The sequence below is a fragment of the Anser brachyrhynchus genome (assembly GCF_964034855.1).
Source record: "Anser brachyrhynchus genome assembly, chromosome: 2".
Classification (NCBI taxonomy): Eukaryota; Metazoa; Chordata; class Aves; order Anseriformes; family Anatidae; genus Anser; species Anser brachyrhynchus.
The window spans coordinates 41,062,804-41,076,323 of NC_137695.1; the positions used below are offsets into that span (position 1 = coordinate 41,062,804).

Here is a 13,520-nt window from a genome sequence, read left to right on the forward strand (position 1 = left end):
CTTTTTTTTTTTTTTTTTTGACAGCACAGTTCAGGAAGTCTGTATAAATGGAGGAGCTGGAGAGCTATTTCTGATTCCCACCTTCCCACTGTGCCATTTACCTTGCAACCTTCACAAGTGATGCAGCGATAATGATATCCGGTGGCTTTGTCCCCACATACTACACATAGCTCATCCTTGTCTAAGTAACTGGGTATATACCCTGTAAAGAAAAAGAGGACGTGGCATGTAAACTCTATATAAAATGATATGATACATTCGATATAAAAATATCATAGTAACTTTCACTGCAGATCTTGTCTACTAGCCCCATACTTCTCAACTCACTGGATTTCCTGAATAAAAAACTCATGGTAACAGTATCACAGAAGTATTTAAACACATGGTGCAGTATCTTCCACCTTACACATTGTTTCAGCATCTGCTGGTCAAGAGGGACAAGTCAGAGCATGATTGCTCTCTCCTGAATGAAATATTACCTCAGAAAAATAAATATATTTATTTTTACCTCAAAGGCTTTGATGTGAAAAAATAAATAACAGCAAGACACAGATTATATTTCTCTCTTCTGTTTCACAAAAACCTGATATGCTTGTGTACTGAAGATGAGGTTCCAGGTTGCAGAGTGACTCAGGGGCCTGCTAGTAAGAATATTTACTGACAGTGCCTTTGTTTCAAAACAGCTCTGCAGGTGTGGCTCCAAAACTACCAGCAACAGATCACAAAAGCTGTATCGATCATAACTTACCTGGGTGTGTTCCACAGTTGCATTTAATATAGCTTGAATTTAGGGCAAAAATACGTGGGCACTCAAATATGTGTGTGTGTATGTGCATGTGTGAGAATATTTTCTCTTCTGAAGTGGTTCGCCAGACACCCGATGAGTGAAATCAAATATTACTACTATGAAAAACATTGGCAATGCTTAGTTCTTTTCCCACACCATTTGTTTTGACAATACAAACATATTCTCAATTTAAGCAAAACAACAACAACAACAAAAAAACAATTTTGATGGTAACCAAAGTAATTCTGAACCAAAGAGAACTTTGAAATGGAGTAAAATACAAACCTTTCAAAGTAAGTATTGCCATAATTCATAATTAATGGAGTTATAGTACACAAGTTTTCTTTCTGAAAAACCTCTCTGTACAGATGTAACACTAAGACCTCAGATTCACTTTGAAGGGAGAGAATGAAGTGCAGCTACTCATGTAACCCTGGAAAATTACTGAAGTACAGTGAATATTTCACAGAATGACCGAGTGGCTGGGGCTGGAAGGCACCTCTGGAGATTACTTAGTCCAACCTCTGTGCTCTAGTAGGGACACCAAGGCTCAGGGCTGCTCCAGTTGGGTTTTGACTATCCCCAAGGATGGAGACTCCACAACCTCTCCGCGCAACCTGTGCCAGTGTCTGACTACCCTTACAGTAGAAGAAAAGGTTATTTTCTTACACTTAGATGGAATTCCCTGTATTTCTAGTTGTGTCCTTTGCCTCTTGTCCTGTCACTAGGCATCACTGAGAAGAGTCTGGCTCTGTCTTCACCACTCACCCCCATCAGGTCTTTTTACACATGGAGAAGTTCCCTGAGAACCTTCTCTGCCCCAGGTTGAACACTCAGCCTCTCCTATGTCAGATGTTCCAGTCCCTTCAGCATCTCTGCAGCCCTTCACTGGACTTGCTCCACTGTGTCCATGTCTGTCCAGTTCTCCAGCCTGTCCCAGTCCCTCTGAAGGGCAGCACACCCACCTCGTGTATCTGCCATCCTCCCAGTTTTGCATCATCTACGAAATTACTGAGGGCAATTTATGAGTGCAATGAGAGAGTCCTTTGGATGTGGCTGGCTGTAATATCATCCCTTCCACTGGCTTGCTGAACCCACCGGCAGCACAACACGTTAAACCTGACTCTGAGCTTGCTGCCTTGGTAGGGCTTGGTAGGCCACAGGCGCATGGAGAGCAACCAGCACCACGACTCATGGCACCAGAGGGCTGTTGGGGGATTTTGTGAGGCGATGGCTCTCATCCTCCTGTGACCAATGTGACGGAGGGTCAGCTCAGTAACAGGCAGCTTGAATGAAAGCATAATTAACAGTAATTATGAGACCTGCACATTATAGAGAGACAAATAAATCTCTTCAGGTAACGCTGGGACGCAGGATCACTTTGAAGCCATGCCCACCCATCTGCACCTTAGGTTTACTAACACTCCTACTGGAGTCTGAAAGGGGACTGGTGGTGTGAGCAGTCTACATCATCAAGACTGATACGATACATCTTACTGATCATCTTACTGACGTATCGTATCAGTCTTGATGATGTAGACTGCTCTTACTGATGTAGACTGATCTTACTGATGTATCGTATCAGTCTTGAGTACGGCAAAGCATCACATTTACATTAAAGTTATATTTCCCCTTTATGAACTTGGGTAAAGGCTGGTGGGCACGCAGCTGGTTCCGTGACCTTGAGGGAAGAGAGACAGCAGGGTTTCCATTCTAATTTACATCCCTGGCTCCTAACGGACATTATGCCGGTGGAGGATTAGCAGAGGCTATTATCCCCCGCCTGCCCCCCTTCTGCTCACACAACACATACACTACGTGGAGCTGACACGGGAGGAAGGAGCATCAGCGAAGGGAAACAGCATTTTCTGCTAAATTTCTTGTAACAATTAATGGCTTCTTGACATTGCTATTCATGAAAGGCAGACCTAGTTGAGCATAGGCTATGCCCTCTAAAATTCAGTATCGCTGGCTTGCTTCCTCAAGAAATACTTCCGAATTAAATGCCTTGATATTTCATTAAGTATATAATCTGGTTAGAACTGCTCATGTAATGGCAGCTTTGTTCTACTGGAGCAGCAGGAGACAATGTGTTTGAACTGCTTCCTTAAATACATACAGCAGCCTGCACATGTGATCGCTGGTGGCCATCTCCTTGGAGTTTCATGACTTTTATCCTACTCGGGAAGCAGTTCTCAATCTGATGGAAAAGAAATCTACAGGCAGTCCTAGTCAGAAATGAAAAATAGAATCCCTATATGTAAGCACTTTTCTTTTCTTTTCTCTTTTCTTTTCTTTTCTTTTCTTTTCTTTTCTTTTCTTTTCTTTTCTTTTCTTTTCTTTTCTTTTCTTTTCTTTTCTTTTCTTTTCTTTTCTTTTCTTTTCTTTTCTTTTCTTTTTTTTTTCTTTTTTTCTTTTCTTTTTTTCTTTTTTTTTTCTTTTTTTCTTTTCTTTTCTTTTCTTTTCTTTTCTTTTCTTTTCTTTTCTTTTCTTTTCTTTTCTTTTCTTTTCTTTTCTTTTCTTTTCTTTTCTTTTCTTTTCTTTTTTCTTTTTTTCTTTTCTTTTCTTTTCCTCTTTTCTTTTTCCTTTCCTTTCCTTTCCTTTCCTTTCCTTTCCTTTCCTTTCCTTTCCTTTCCTTTCCTTTCCTTTCCTTTCCTTTCCTTTCCTTTCCTTTCCTTTCCTTTCCTTTCCTTTCCTTTCCTTTCCTTTCCTTTCCTTTCCTTTCCTTTCCTTTCTTTTCTTTCCTTATTTAATCAGCAGTGTTAACTGCTATCTACTTATGTTACTTCAATGTAAAATATTACGTTCAACACTTTTGCAGGATTGTGCCCATGGCACAAGATAGACACACAGTCTGATCTCTTTGACTGATTCAACAGGAAACATGGATAGAAAAATCTCGTTCCAAGAAATCACTTGCAATAAAAGTGCACAACAAAGATTTTTTTTTTTTTTAATTTCTATTAAAAATCTGAGAGTGATAGCCACACTTTTGTTTATTTTTAATATTCTTCCCAACAGCTCATTGGGTCAGAAGCTGCAGGAAAGCGGGAAAATTGGACCTTTAGCAGTGTTTTAAAAATATACATGATTCAGACAAACAGACCATGCCAAGAGGAAGAAAGGGGTCTACATTCAGTTCCTGCAAATTGTAACATCCACTGTAAATAAGTTCTAGTAGTTGCAAATATCCAGTCCGACCTCTGTTTAAATTCAATGCGGTTTCATTTGCTCACCATTGCAGAGAAGCAACTCCAGTACATTTTTGTTGCTACTCACAGTTAGAAACAGTATCAGCAAGAATGAAATTCAACAGTATTTTTCTGAACTGGGTGCCAGCACAGAAGCTACAAATAGTGCAAGGCTGATACCTTGCGAGGTCATGGACAGCAGCAGAGTTGTGTGTTGGCGTTGGATGGTTTGAGGAAGAAGCAGAGCAACAGATTTCTCTCACTCCTTACAGCACTGAGGGAAAACAGAAGAGGGGTAGACTGATCGGGACTTGTCTCTCACGTCAGCAAGCATTTTGGCTTCTCATGTGTTCAGTAAGCCTGGACCAAAAATAAAAACTCCTATGTGGAAGACGAAAATGTTGTACAGTAACCCAGGTGCTCTCGAACTACAGAAGAGTGTCTGCTGACAAATCTTATGGGAGCAGTAGGTAGGTTCCTATTTCCGGCGTTTGTATTTCATCCCGTATTTCCTGGTCAGAGACTATGAAGTGCATAGCTAAACGGAATCATTCAAAGCAACACCCACCTCACTGAACTGTGCAGTAATTACCAGTTCTGTTCCTTTGTCTTTCAAGCCTGTGTCTAGCATCCTCATGGACTATCATGTATATCCAGTATGACCCTCAAAGTTGACTATATATCAAGTACGACTTGGCATCGTCATTCCAACGCCCACTTTGGATCTTTGCTCTGAATGGAGAACACCAATAAACGAAAACGACCTCGACCTGCCACGTCTGGTGTTTCCCCGCAGCCTCTGGTAACTCCATTGCTCCAGACTCCCACCTGCCTAATCTTACCGGCTTGGCAAGGCTAAGTATTCGGCAGGATCATCGCCCCTATCCCAGAAGAGATATTGTATAATCCACTATAACCAATCTTGGTGGTGATCTACGGTATCTTTTAAGTTGCAACACTCCTTGTAGTGGCATGGAAAGAAACAAGTCCCTTCTGTAGGAAAATGCCCCTGCAGCTGTAAGGACAAACTGAGACCTGCTAAGCTATGCAGTCACGCAGCCAGTGTCATTAATGCTGTATGCCCACATTCTCAAATCACCATTTGTGGGAACAACACCTCAATGCACACCCTGCACAGTATAGCAGATTGGTGGGACACAAAGAGACAGTCTGTGGCTATTTCTGCCCCCCTGTAACAAGGCAAAGAAAAGCTATTTAAATGAAAACAACCCCTGAAAAATGATACTTTTTTTTTGTCGTTGTACCCTGGCACACATTATAGAAAGCAAATTTTGAGAAAAGCAAAATGCAAGTTTTAGTTTTGTTAAAGCATCGTTGCATGGACTTTACAGCTGAAAGTGCCTGTCTGCACGCACAATTGGCTCAGGGAGTAAACCACCCCTTCAAAAATTCTAGGGCCCAGATTGTGCTCGACTGTCCAACTGGGTATGTGAGACGGACAAACAAATTGTGTCTATGTACTAGATGTTCCTTATCTGATTGTTCCTGATCCACCATAGGCTTATTCCTTGCAAGCAAGGAAAGATATTTTTTCTACTGCACAAGAACACTTGTGGTTTAAGACCATTATTCAGTATTTTGATTTTCATTGCACAATGGCACAGTCCTGTATTGAATTTGCTCTCTGAAATCTTTCCCCATCTGGTATGGCTTGCATGACTAGAGACCACTCACTAAAATGAGGAGTTCAGACTTATTCATAAGCTAGTATTCACCTACTAGACACTGCAGTACCAAAATGAAAAAGAAGAAATTAATTACTACCTTGAGAATCCCGAACTGTGTTAGAACTGAAAAGAAAATTCATACTGCTGTTCTACCAATTTCATAGTCGTGCTTTAACTCCTTGCAAAGCATAAGAAAATTACAAGAACCATCCAGATATCGTCCTTGATACATACGTGTAGAAGTTTAAAGGATGTTTATTAGACAAAACACAGAGCTTAGTCAGAAAAAGCATACTCCATTCTTGTCTGTTTGTACAATTATTGATATTGATCGGAAAGGCTGTGCTGATACACTGATCCCTGTTTCCCACTTTCTTTAATTCACTCCCACTGAGAAAAATTGCTTACTTCTCCTTCAAGCTTGGAAACACAGAGGATGTTGTTAAACAGATTCACACTTCTTGGTAGCTATCTGGCTTGCTTGTCCACAATTTTGATTTTTGTTGACACTCTTTCATTTATGGAATTACTAAAATTTGGAAAGAGATTCTGTAAAGCTAGAAATTGGAACATTTTTTATAGTCTCTTTTCTCTTTTCTAATCTTTGGGTTGAGTCGGAAACCTTACCAACAGTAGTGCACTTTGCACAGATGTGCTTGAAAATATTCTAGCCCAAACTGCTGTGCTCAGTACTATACTTGCATCTGTTACCAGCTACAGGTACAAAATGCACTACTGTAGGTAACACTCAAGAGTCAGACCTTACAATTTTTTTCCAAAATTTTTAAATATTTTTAGAGACCATACATTAGTATCAAAAGTAACTTATTTATTTACAAATCTCAGTGAACATTGGTTTTACTACTGGCATAAAAACAAAAACAAAGTATGACTTAGTTTACTCTCCCATCCTTCATTTGGTTGTGCAAGGGTTACAAGAAAGGAGCTGAAAACACTTTTTTCACTGACATTTTTATTAAAAAAAGAAATGGATATAATTCCAAATGCATAATGATTTGATGAAAGAGATGCCAATTTTCTGATCACAGCTACCACTTTAGATGTGTGGTCAAGAGTAAAACTAACCATTTCTAAGCTCTAATTGTTAACGTACTTGGAGCTGCTCTCCTGCAGGAGCCAAAGATGAAAAATACTCAGCCTTTTGTAACTTCATTATACATGTACATACTCCCTGCACTGATAGGAAGACATTTTGACACAACCCCCATGTTGTATTTTCTTGGCTATTCAAAAAGTACCCTTCACACTGCTAAAAAAGTACCCTTATGTTTTCACACCACTAAGAACTCTGTTTGGACTAATTCAGTAGCATACCCTAGCAGTTATACAGTTTGTATTCTTAGCTGCATGCAAACTGCTTGAGAAAATATAAAGGGATATACTGATGAAAATTACAATTACAGTAGTAACTTTCGGATCCCCATTCACTCGGCATATAAAGGCCCTTAAAAAGATGGCATTGACCTCAACCTTACATATGGGAAAAAAGGGAACAAACAGGGTTGAGTAGCTTGCATTGCTACAGCACGACTCAAGAATTTTAGCCTGCAAATCTGTATGTTTTGGGTCAGATCTAGTTAATTCTGGTCCGCCCCCACAGCACCTGAAGTTAAAGCTTAATTTCATAGACAGCAGTGGGCATCTTTTGTTAACTTTGTCTGCGAAATCCAGCCCTCAGCCCTGCTTTAACTTTGAAAACCTATTTTCCGTGTTGTCCAAATGGCCAAAATACTGCACACATCCCAAGTTGGGGATATGGAGGTTTCTGGAGATACTTTTGTACTTTGCTGCCTGCACTACCTCTGTCCTGTCACGGGGTACTCCTCCCTACTGTACAGGGGGTGTGAGCTGATGCAGGGACATTTTTGTCTAGACTCTCAGCCTCTGTGCAAAGGTTATGTGGCACGGGCTCGCCAAAAGGAGCACCATCCATCCATCATGCAGGGCTGCGAGTGGCACTGTGAGAGGGATAAAATATTCCAGTGTAAGCTCTCTGAGACAGAACCTGGAATAGTACCTCATTCTCACAAACATCAGCCCTGTTCTGCTCACCAGATTCCACGGCCTCATGTCGAAAACAAAGGGTATCTCGTCATCTGCTTTCTGGGGAAGGAAAAGGTCCAAAAGCAGTTCCTGAATAGAACAGCAAGCTCCTGTACAAATGTTGTGCCGCTATCTTTTAGCAGCATACAGTACAGCACAGAAGACCTGAGGCAACAAGCAGATGCAAAGCTAAAACCACACCTCCAACTCCTGATTTTCCAGAGCCTTTTTTTTTCCCTTAAAATTTGAGACTTCCATCAGAATTTGTGATAGATAATCAGGAAATTATAGTTTCTAATGTACTGTAATAAGTAGAGCAGCTTAAATGTTTTTGTTTATTTTAGAATAACTAGCTATACTTCCAAGGTACTTACTTTTTCCCTTTAGTAACACATTGTTGGAGTCTTTCATTCTTGTTTTTTGAAGTTACTTCCTGGATTCTTTTAAAGGGACATTAAGACAGAGAAGTAATTAAACTCCCCTATATCCATGTACCCTTTTCAGCATAAAATGCTGATGTTTCTTTCTTCCCAGATGGAAGAGACTTTAACTACTTAAAACCTAGCAAAAGTTTTGATAAGAAAAGCCTCCATGTGCTGCTGCTTTAAAGTACAACCTGATTTGAACAGACGGAATATTTTTGAGCTTACTAGGAATTTCAGGGGACTAACAGAAATACCAACTGCAACAATGAAGACTCCTCATGGACACCTGCTTAGGGACTTAATTTTGCTTTAATGGGCTATTATCAAGGCTTCTCTAACAAACTCCCTCTTCTCCCCTCAAAATCAATTCTGGATCAATACAGGCACACATGCCCTGTATAGAGCCTTCTGTTCTTAGGACAGGATTAAAAGATTCGTTAGTTTTACGATAGCGTGGTTAAAAGATGGAAATTAAAAAACAAAAAAGAGATGGAGAAGATGCACATGTCCCACACGGTTAGATCTGGTCTGCTTAACAAACTCAGCATTTTCAAAGGTTCGACAGAAGGGATGCAACTTTGTATTGATTAGCACAGCAGCACAGCTCTGAGGAGTCCCAAAGAACGTTGCTCTATCTCCACGAATGATCAATTAAAAACCTGCCCGAGAGACAGCTTCCATCCAAATTCACTGCAGTTGTTCGTGAAACCGAGGTAGTAGCAAACACGGGCAGACAAGTGGTTAAGTCAGTTCTTTTAACCAAACAAGTAAAAAACTTTAAACAGAGCATAAATTGTATCAGCGTATAAACTGTACTGAAAAAACTAATTTAAAACTCTGACATAGGTGTATCAGTTACTATTTAAGATCCTTTAACATTCTGAAAAACATATTCCTTTACTGACTTTGCAATAGCAAGTCTCTATTAAGTTGATACCGTGTAATATTTTTTTAACCAAAAACGAGACACAAAAGAAGTCTAGGAAGAGTTATAAATTCTTCAGCTAAAACCCAATAGTAAATAGCATTAAAAAGCCTTCAAAATGTTGTACAGTACAGAAGCATACCTTATTTTCATCTACATTTAGTCTACAGTTTGATAATGTTCTTACAGCTTCCTAGCACAGTTTTTTTAAAATATCTCCTTCATTATGAAATACAATGCTGTTCACGGAACAAAATTAAGACATTTTTCTATCAAACGTATAAATTTATTGCACCAAGTGCTAACGAATATTGCCTGCACAAAGGAATATATTTCAGATTTCCATGTTGTTAGTAATATTAAACAGTCTACTTTTGACTACAATGCTACTTCAAAAATAGTAAATGGTGTTTATCTAGCTAGTTCCATCAGATTCATTGGCATTTTGGATAACTGCGTAGAGAAAATCTGGTCTTAATAGAAAAAGGATATTATGTTGATACAACAGACTGTGTATGTTTATTCTTTAATTACGTGATTTTAAAGAAACATGAGAATGTATACTCTGTATGCATCAGTTTGCTCGTCTGACTTCAGAACAAATAACACTGAAAAGATTTTCAAGCATTTGTTGGCATTTGGGGCTCTTTTTGAGAAGTAATATCTGCTTTGTTTACTTGAGAGAAGAAAGAAGAAATTCTAAAAACAAGCAAGGATTCAATCCGAAGGGAGCTGATATTGCACTCTGATTCTCTCCCACAAACATATTGATTATAGCAACTTTTTGGATTCAGAATAGTCTGTTGCACAGAAAGAAGCTTGAATTTTCAGCCTTTTCTGCTTTGGATAATCAGTAACTGCATGGTTTTCATTTAAAAGAGAGTTACTCTATTAAATGTAATCATTTTTCCCATACGTATTTACAGTTGTATTTTCAAAATATTTTGCCTGAGTTGCTGAGTAAACAGAGTTCACATACACTGGCAACAAGGACTCACACAAATTGTTTGCAGGAAACTAGAAAACACAGCTTTAAGATGAAGAATATGTAACGACGGCATTTCAGAAGAGAAACTTTCTTATCTAGCTCACCGATGAATAGTAAATGAACTTAATAGCCACAAAAAGCAGAAAGCAAGCAACAGATATGAAAATGTCTTTTACAGATTAAGAAAAAGTGCTTGGAAATCCTCATTGCTCACAGAAAACCTTACGATCACCTAGCAACCTATGTTACTGCTGCTTTCAATTTTGAACAGGCAGCCTTCACATTCAAAGATGTATCTGAGCCAACTGATGCAACTGTAAGTTTAAAGCAAAACAAAAACAAAAACAGAGATTTTTTTTTTGTTATTTAAATAAATTGCCCCTACCTTTCTTCTGAGAGTACGATGGCGACTGCACTTGAGAAAAAGTAGGTTTTTCTTCGGTGAAATATTCAGGTTGGTTGTACTGATTCAGGGCCATGTCCATGTCAGAGTACTCGCTTTTAAACACGTTTCCAGGGTAACTACAGGTATAAGGCTGATTCACCGCCCAGGCCTGTTCCATATATATGTTGTTACTGTGCAGGACCTGAGCATCACAACTGCTGTAACCCTGATTATCTTCGATATACGTGCAATAATCAGTGGACTGCATGTAGCAATTGCTACCAGCAGCTGGGTGCACTTCATATATTTCTTGCATACAGTAGTTCATTTTGTTACCCTATCTCAGCTTCTACTTTTCGCACACACACACACACACACAGGCATGCATACGCATGGAATGGGAAAGGAGCACTGAATATACAACACCAACAAAGTCGACTGCAAAACAGCCCGTTTTACTTTGGAGCGGCACCTGATGTGCTAAAATCCTATTTATACTGGGATGGCTTGTGAACTCCCCTGCCAGTCAAACATATTGGGAAGCAGATTTATGACAGTCAAAGGTCTTAATCTGTGACTGTAAGTTAATTCCAAGGGAAGATGGCAGACAGGTAGCAATGAGCACCAGACACAAAGAAGCGACGTCCCGACAAGCCTCCTGTTCCACTGTTTGTCTGCAATAATCATTTTATAAACCGTTTCCAGCCTTTCCCAATATGATTAGAAAATGATTACTAAGACAAGGACACAGTTATGTCACTGTAGTTGTCAACTTAAGTGTGAAGCATTATAAAGACTGCTTAAGAACTCCCAGAGGGCATACGCTGAAAATCCTAAAATCAATAATCCTGTTTTTCAGCATTAAACCACAGAAAATCCAATAGCGCTGTGTTGATGACCCAAACAGTAGTCTAGTTTTACGAAATTTAGCAACTTAATCTGTCATCAGCTTTATTGATTTTGGTTTACAGAATTACATGCATGAATCTCCCCAGCCTTCCACACACGTACAATCCTCCCTATTGCCTGGTAATGCAGTTATGGGAAAGCAGCTTTTTTAAACTTCAGTGACTTGGGGAGGTAATTTCTATTGAGTTCAACAGGTGGGAAACTTCAGAAATAATATAAGTTAATCAGCAAAAAGAACGTTACTTAAATATTACCAATAAGCTAATTGTTTTGCAATTTTCTTTGGTAATCTTTTATGTTTCGGTAATGAAAGACTTTCAGAAATGCATCTTTGTGACAACAGCCTGAGTAGAGTAGGCAGAGCTTTTTGCTTGTTTTGGCTCACATATTACACTTGTATAACACAGTGTGAAAAAGCACACATTAACAGTTAATTTTTTTTTTAGCTCAAGTCCATGATGTAGATTTTATAAGCGGGGATTTTGTCTGCGATAAAAGGCATGTATTAGGCAAGACCGGATTTTTCTAGAATGGATGTGCAGCACTTCCTAAAAAAACATGCCTGTGTTTCCTAAGAAACTTTGCAATAGTTGTTTACACAGAAACCCCAAGCCCATACCCGTTTATATGGTTGGTCAGTAATTCCGTAGTACATACAAATGCAATCCGTACAACCTGCCAAGCTTACTTCTCCACGCTCCCCGGCAAGAAAACATTCCACAAGTGCAATACGTGAGCTGTTCATTTACCACGAAACAATCTCCTTTAAAACTAGCAGCATTTTATGTCGGAGCTCGCACAGAGGTGAGGCTGCATTTTACAGGTTAGCAGAGCAGAGTACCTAGATATTTTTGCACCACCCAAAAAAGCTTTTGAGAACTGAACTTTAAATTCTCATTGGGAATTCCTTCCCTCGTGGATTTGCTCTGCCAGATGAGGCAAAATTTTCTCTTCTCTTGTTTTTCTCCCTCTTTGATTTAGGTTTGTTATTGAAAAAATAAACAGAATTGAGACCATATGTAGAAAGAGCCATCACAGCCAGGATGAAACCTGAGGATATGGTATCATGATGTGGCACAGGCTGTGAATTTCTTTCTATTCCAAGATCAATTCCTCAAACATTATTCGTTTTCTATTGCTATGTCAATAATACTTTGAAATGCGTCGTATGTGCTACTTTTCACAGAATTACTGTAATATTGCAAGGGAATTAAATTACAAGAAACGGCAAAGAATGAGGAGAAAAAGCAAAGCGGATGAAAAGAAAAAGGCTTTTCTGACAAAAAAAAAAGAAAAAAAAAGGAATGATAAACACCGCCACGGAATGAGGTTCCCTTACCTGTAATGTGCTAACAATAAAGAGGTTTATAGCACTGCAGATTGCTGTTCCCTTGGAAACAAATCAGTTCAAAAAGACTGCAAAGATTTAACATCACTATTAAAACTGAAATATTCCTAAAATATTTTCATTTGAATCTCTTAGGGTCCAATCCTGCAGGCCCCTTTCGTGTATCACTTTGAACTAAATCATGTGATAAAAGACAGTATCAAAAGTTCGAAAGTGGAGGAGAAAACAATATTTACAACTCTTCGTCTTGTATTCTGATTTGAATATTAGTCTTCAAATCATGTCACGCTGAGCTTTCACTTCTTTCAGCAATGTAGTATCACATTTGGAATTTTCTTAGTTCACAAGTGTCCGTCTGCTTATGCTAACACATGGAAATTAATCACTAGTGGAGTAAAACCTCAGCTGTGGGCAGACAGGCCAACAATAACAGAAATTTTGACATTGTGGCAGAAGAAGATTCAAAGTTTTAACCCTTCACAGTCTGAGGTGTCAGCTCATTACAACAACAAAAAAAAATAGAAATTTCTTGCTCAATATGAGTCCTGAATGCCCCAAACATATTGAAATACTCACCCTGCAGTAAATCAGAAACAAGAGCAGAGCAGTCAGCAACGTTACTGCAGCCCAGCTGAGAATGCCTGAAATGAGGTTACTGCAGGAAGACTGCCTTCCAGTAGACCATACGGATCTTCATCGACTCATGTTTTAAATTCTCTGACTAAACCTTTTAATTATGAAGAATCAAATGTCCCACTAAGCTGCACTTCTCTTGTGACTTAACTCGGTTACTAAAATAACAAAATGAAC

The 13,520-nt window shown here is 39.1% G+C and overlaps 1 protein-coding gene across 6 annotated transcripts in view; it reads right to left on the bottom strand.

The window, feature by feature from the left end:
• The window catches only part of THRB (thyroid hormone receptor beta), an 82,460-nt gene that overhangs the window by 22,085 nt on the left and 46,855 nt on the right, over nucleotides 1-13,520 (bottom strand). For 4 of the 6 annotated variants that reach the window (XM_080579754.1, XM_080579755.1, XM_080579753.1 and 1 more), the window contains one exon: nucleotides 102-202. In XM_080579754.1, coding sequence (XP_080435880.1) covers nucleotides 102-202 — 101 coding nt within the window. Of the gene's footprint in view, nucleotides 1-101; nucleotides 203-10,453; nucleotides 13,276-13,520 lie in introns of those variants that run through there. The other 2 variants (XM_080579751.1, XM_080579750.1) reach the window with 2 other exon arrangements.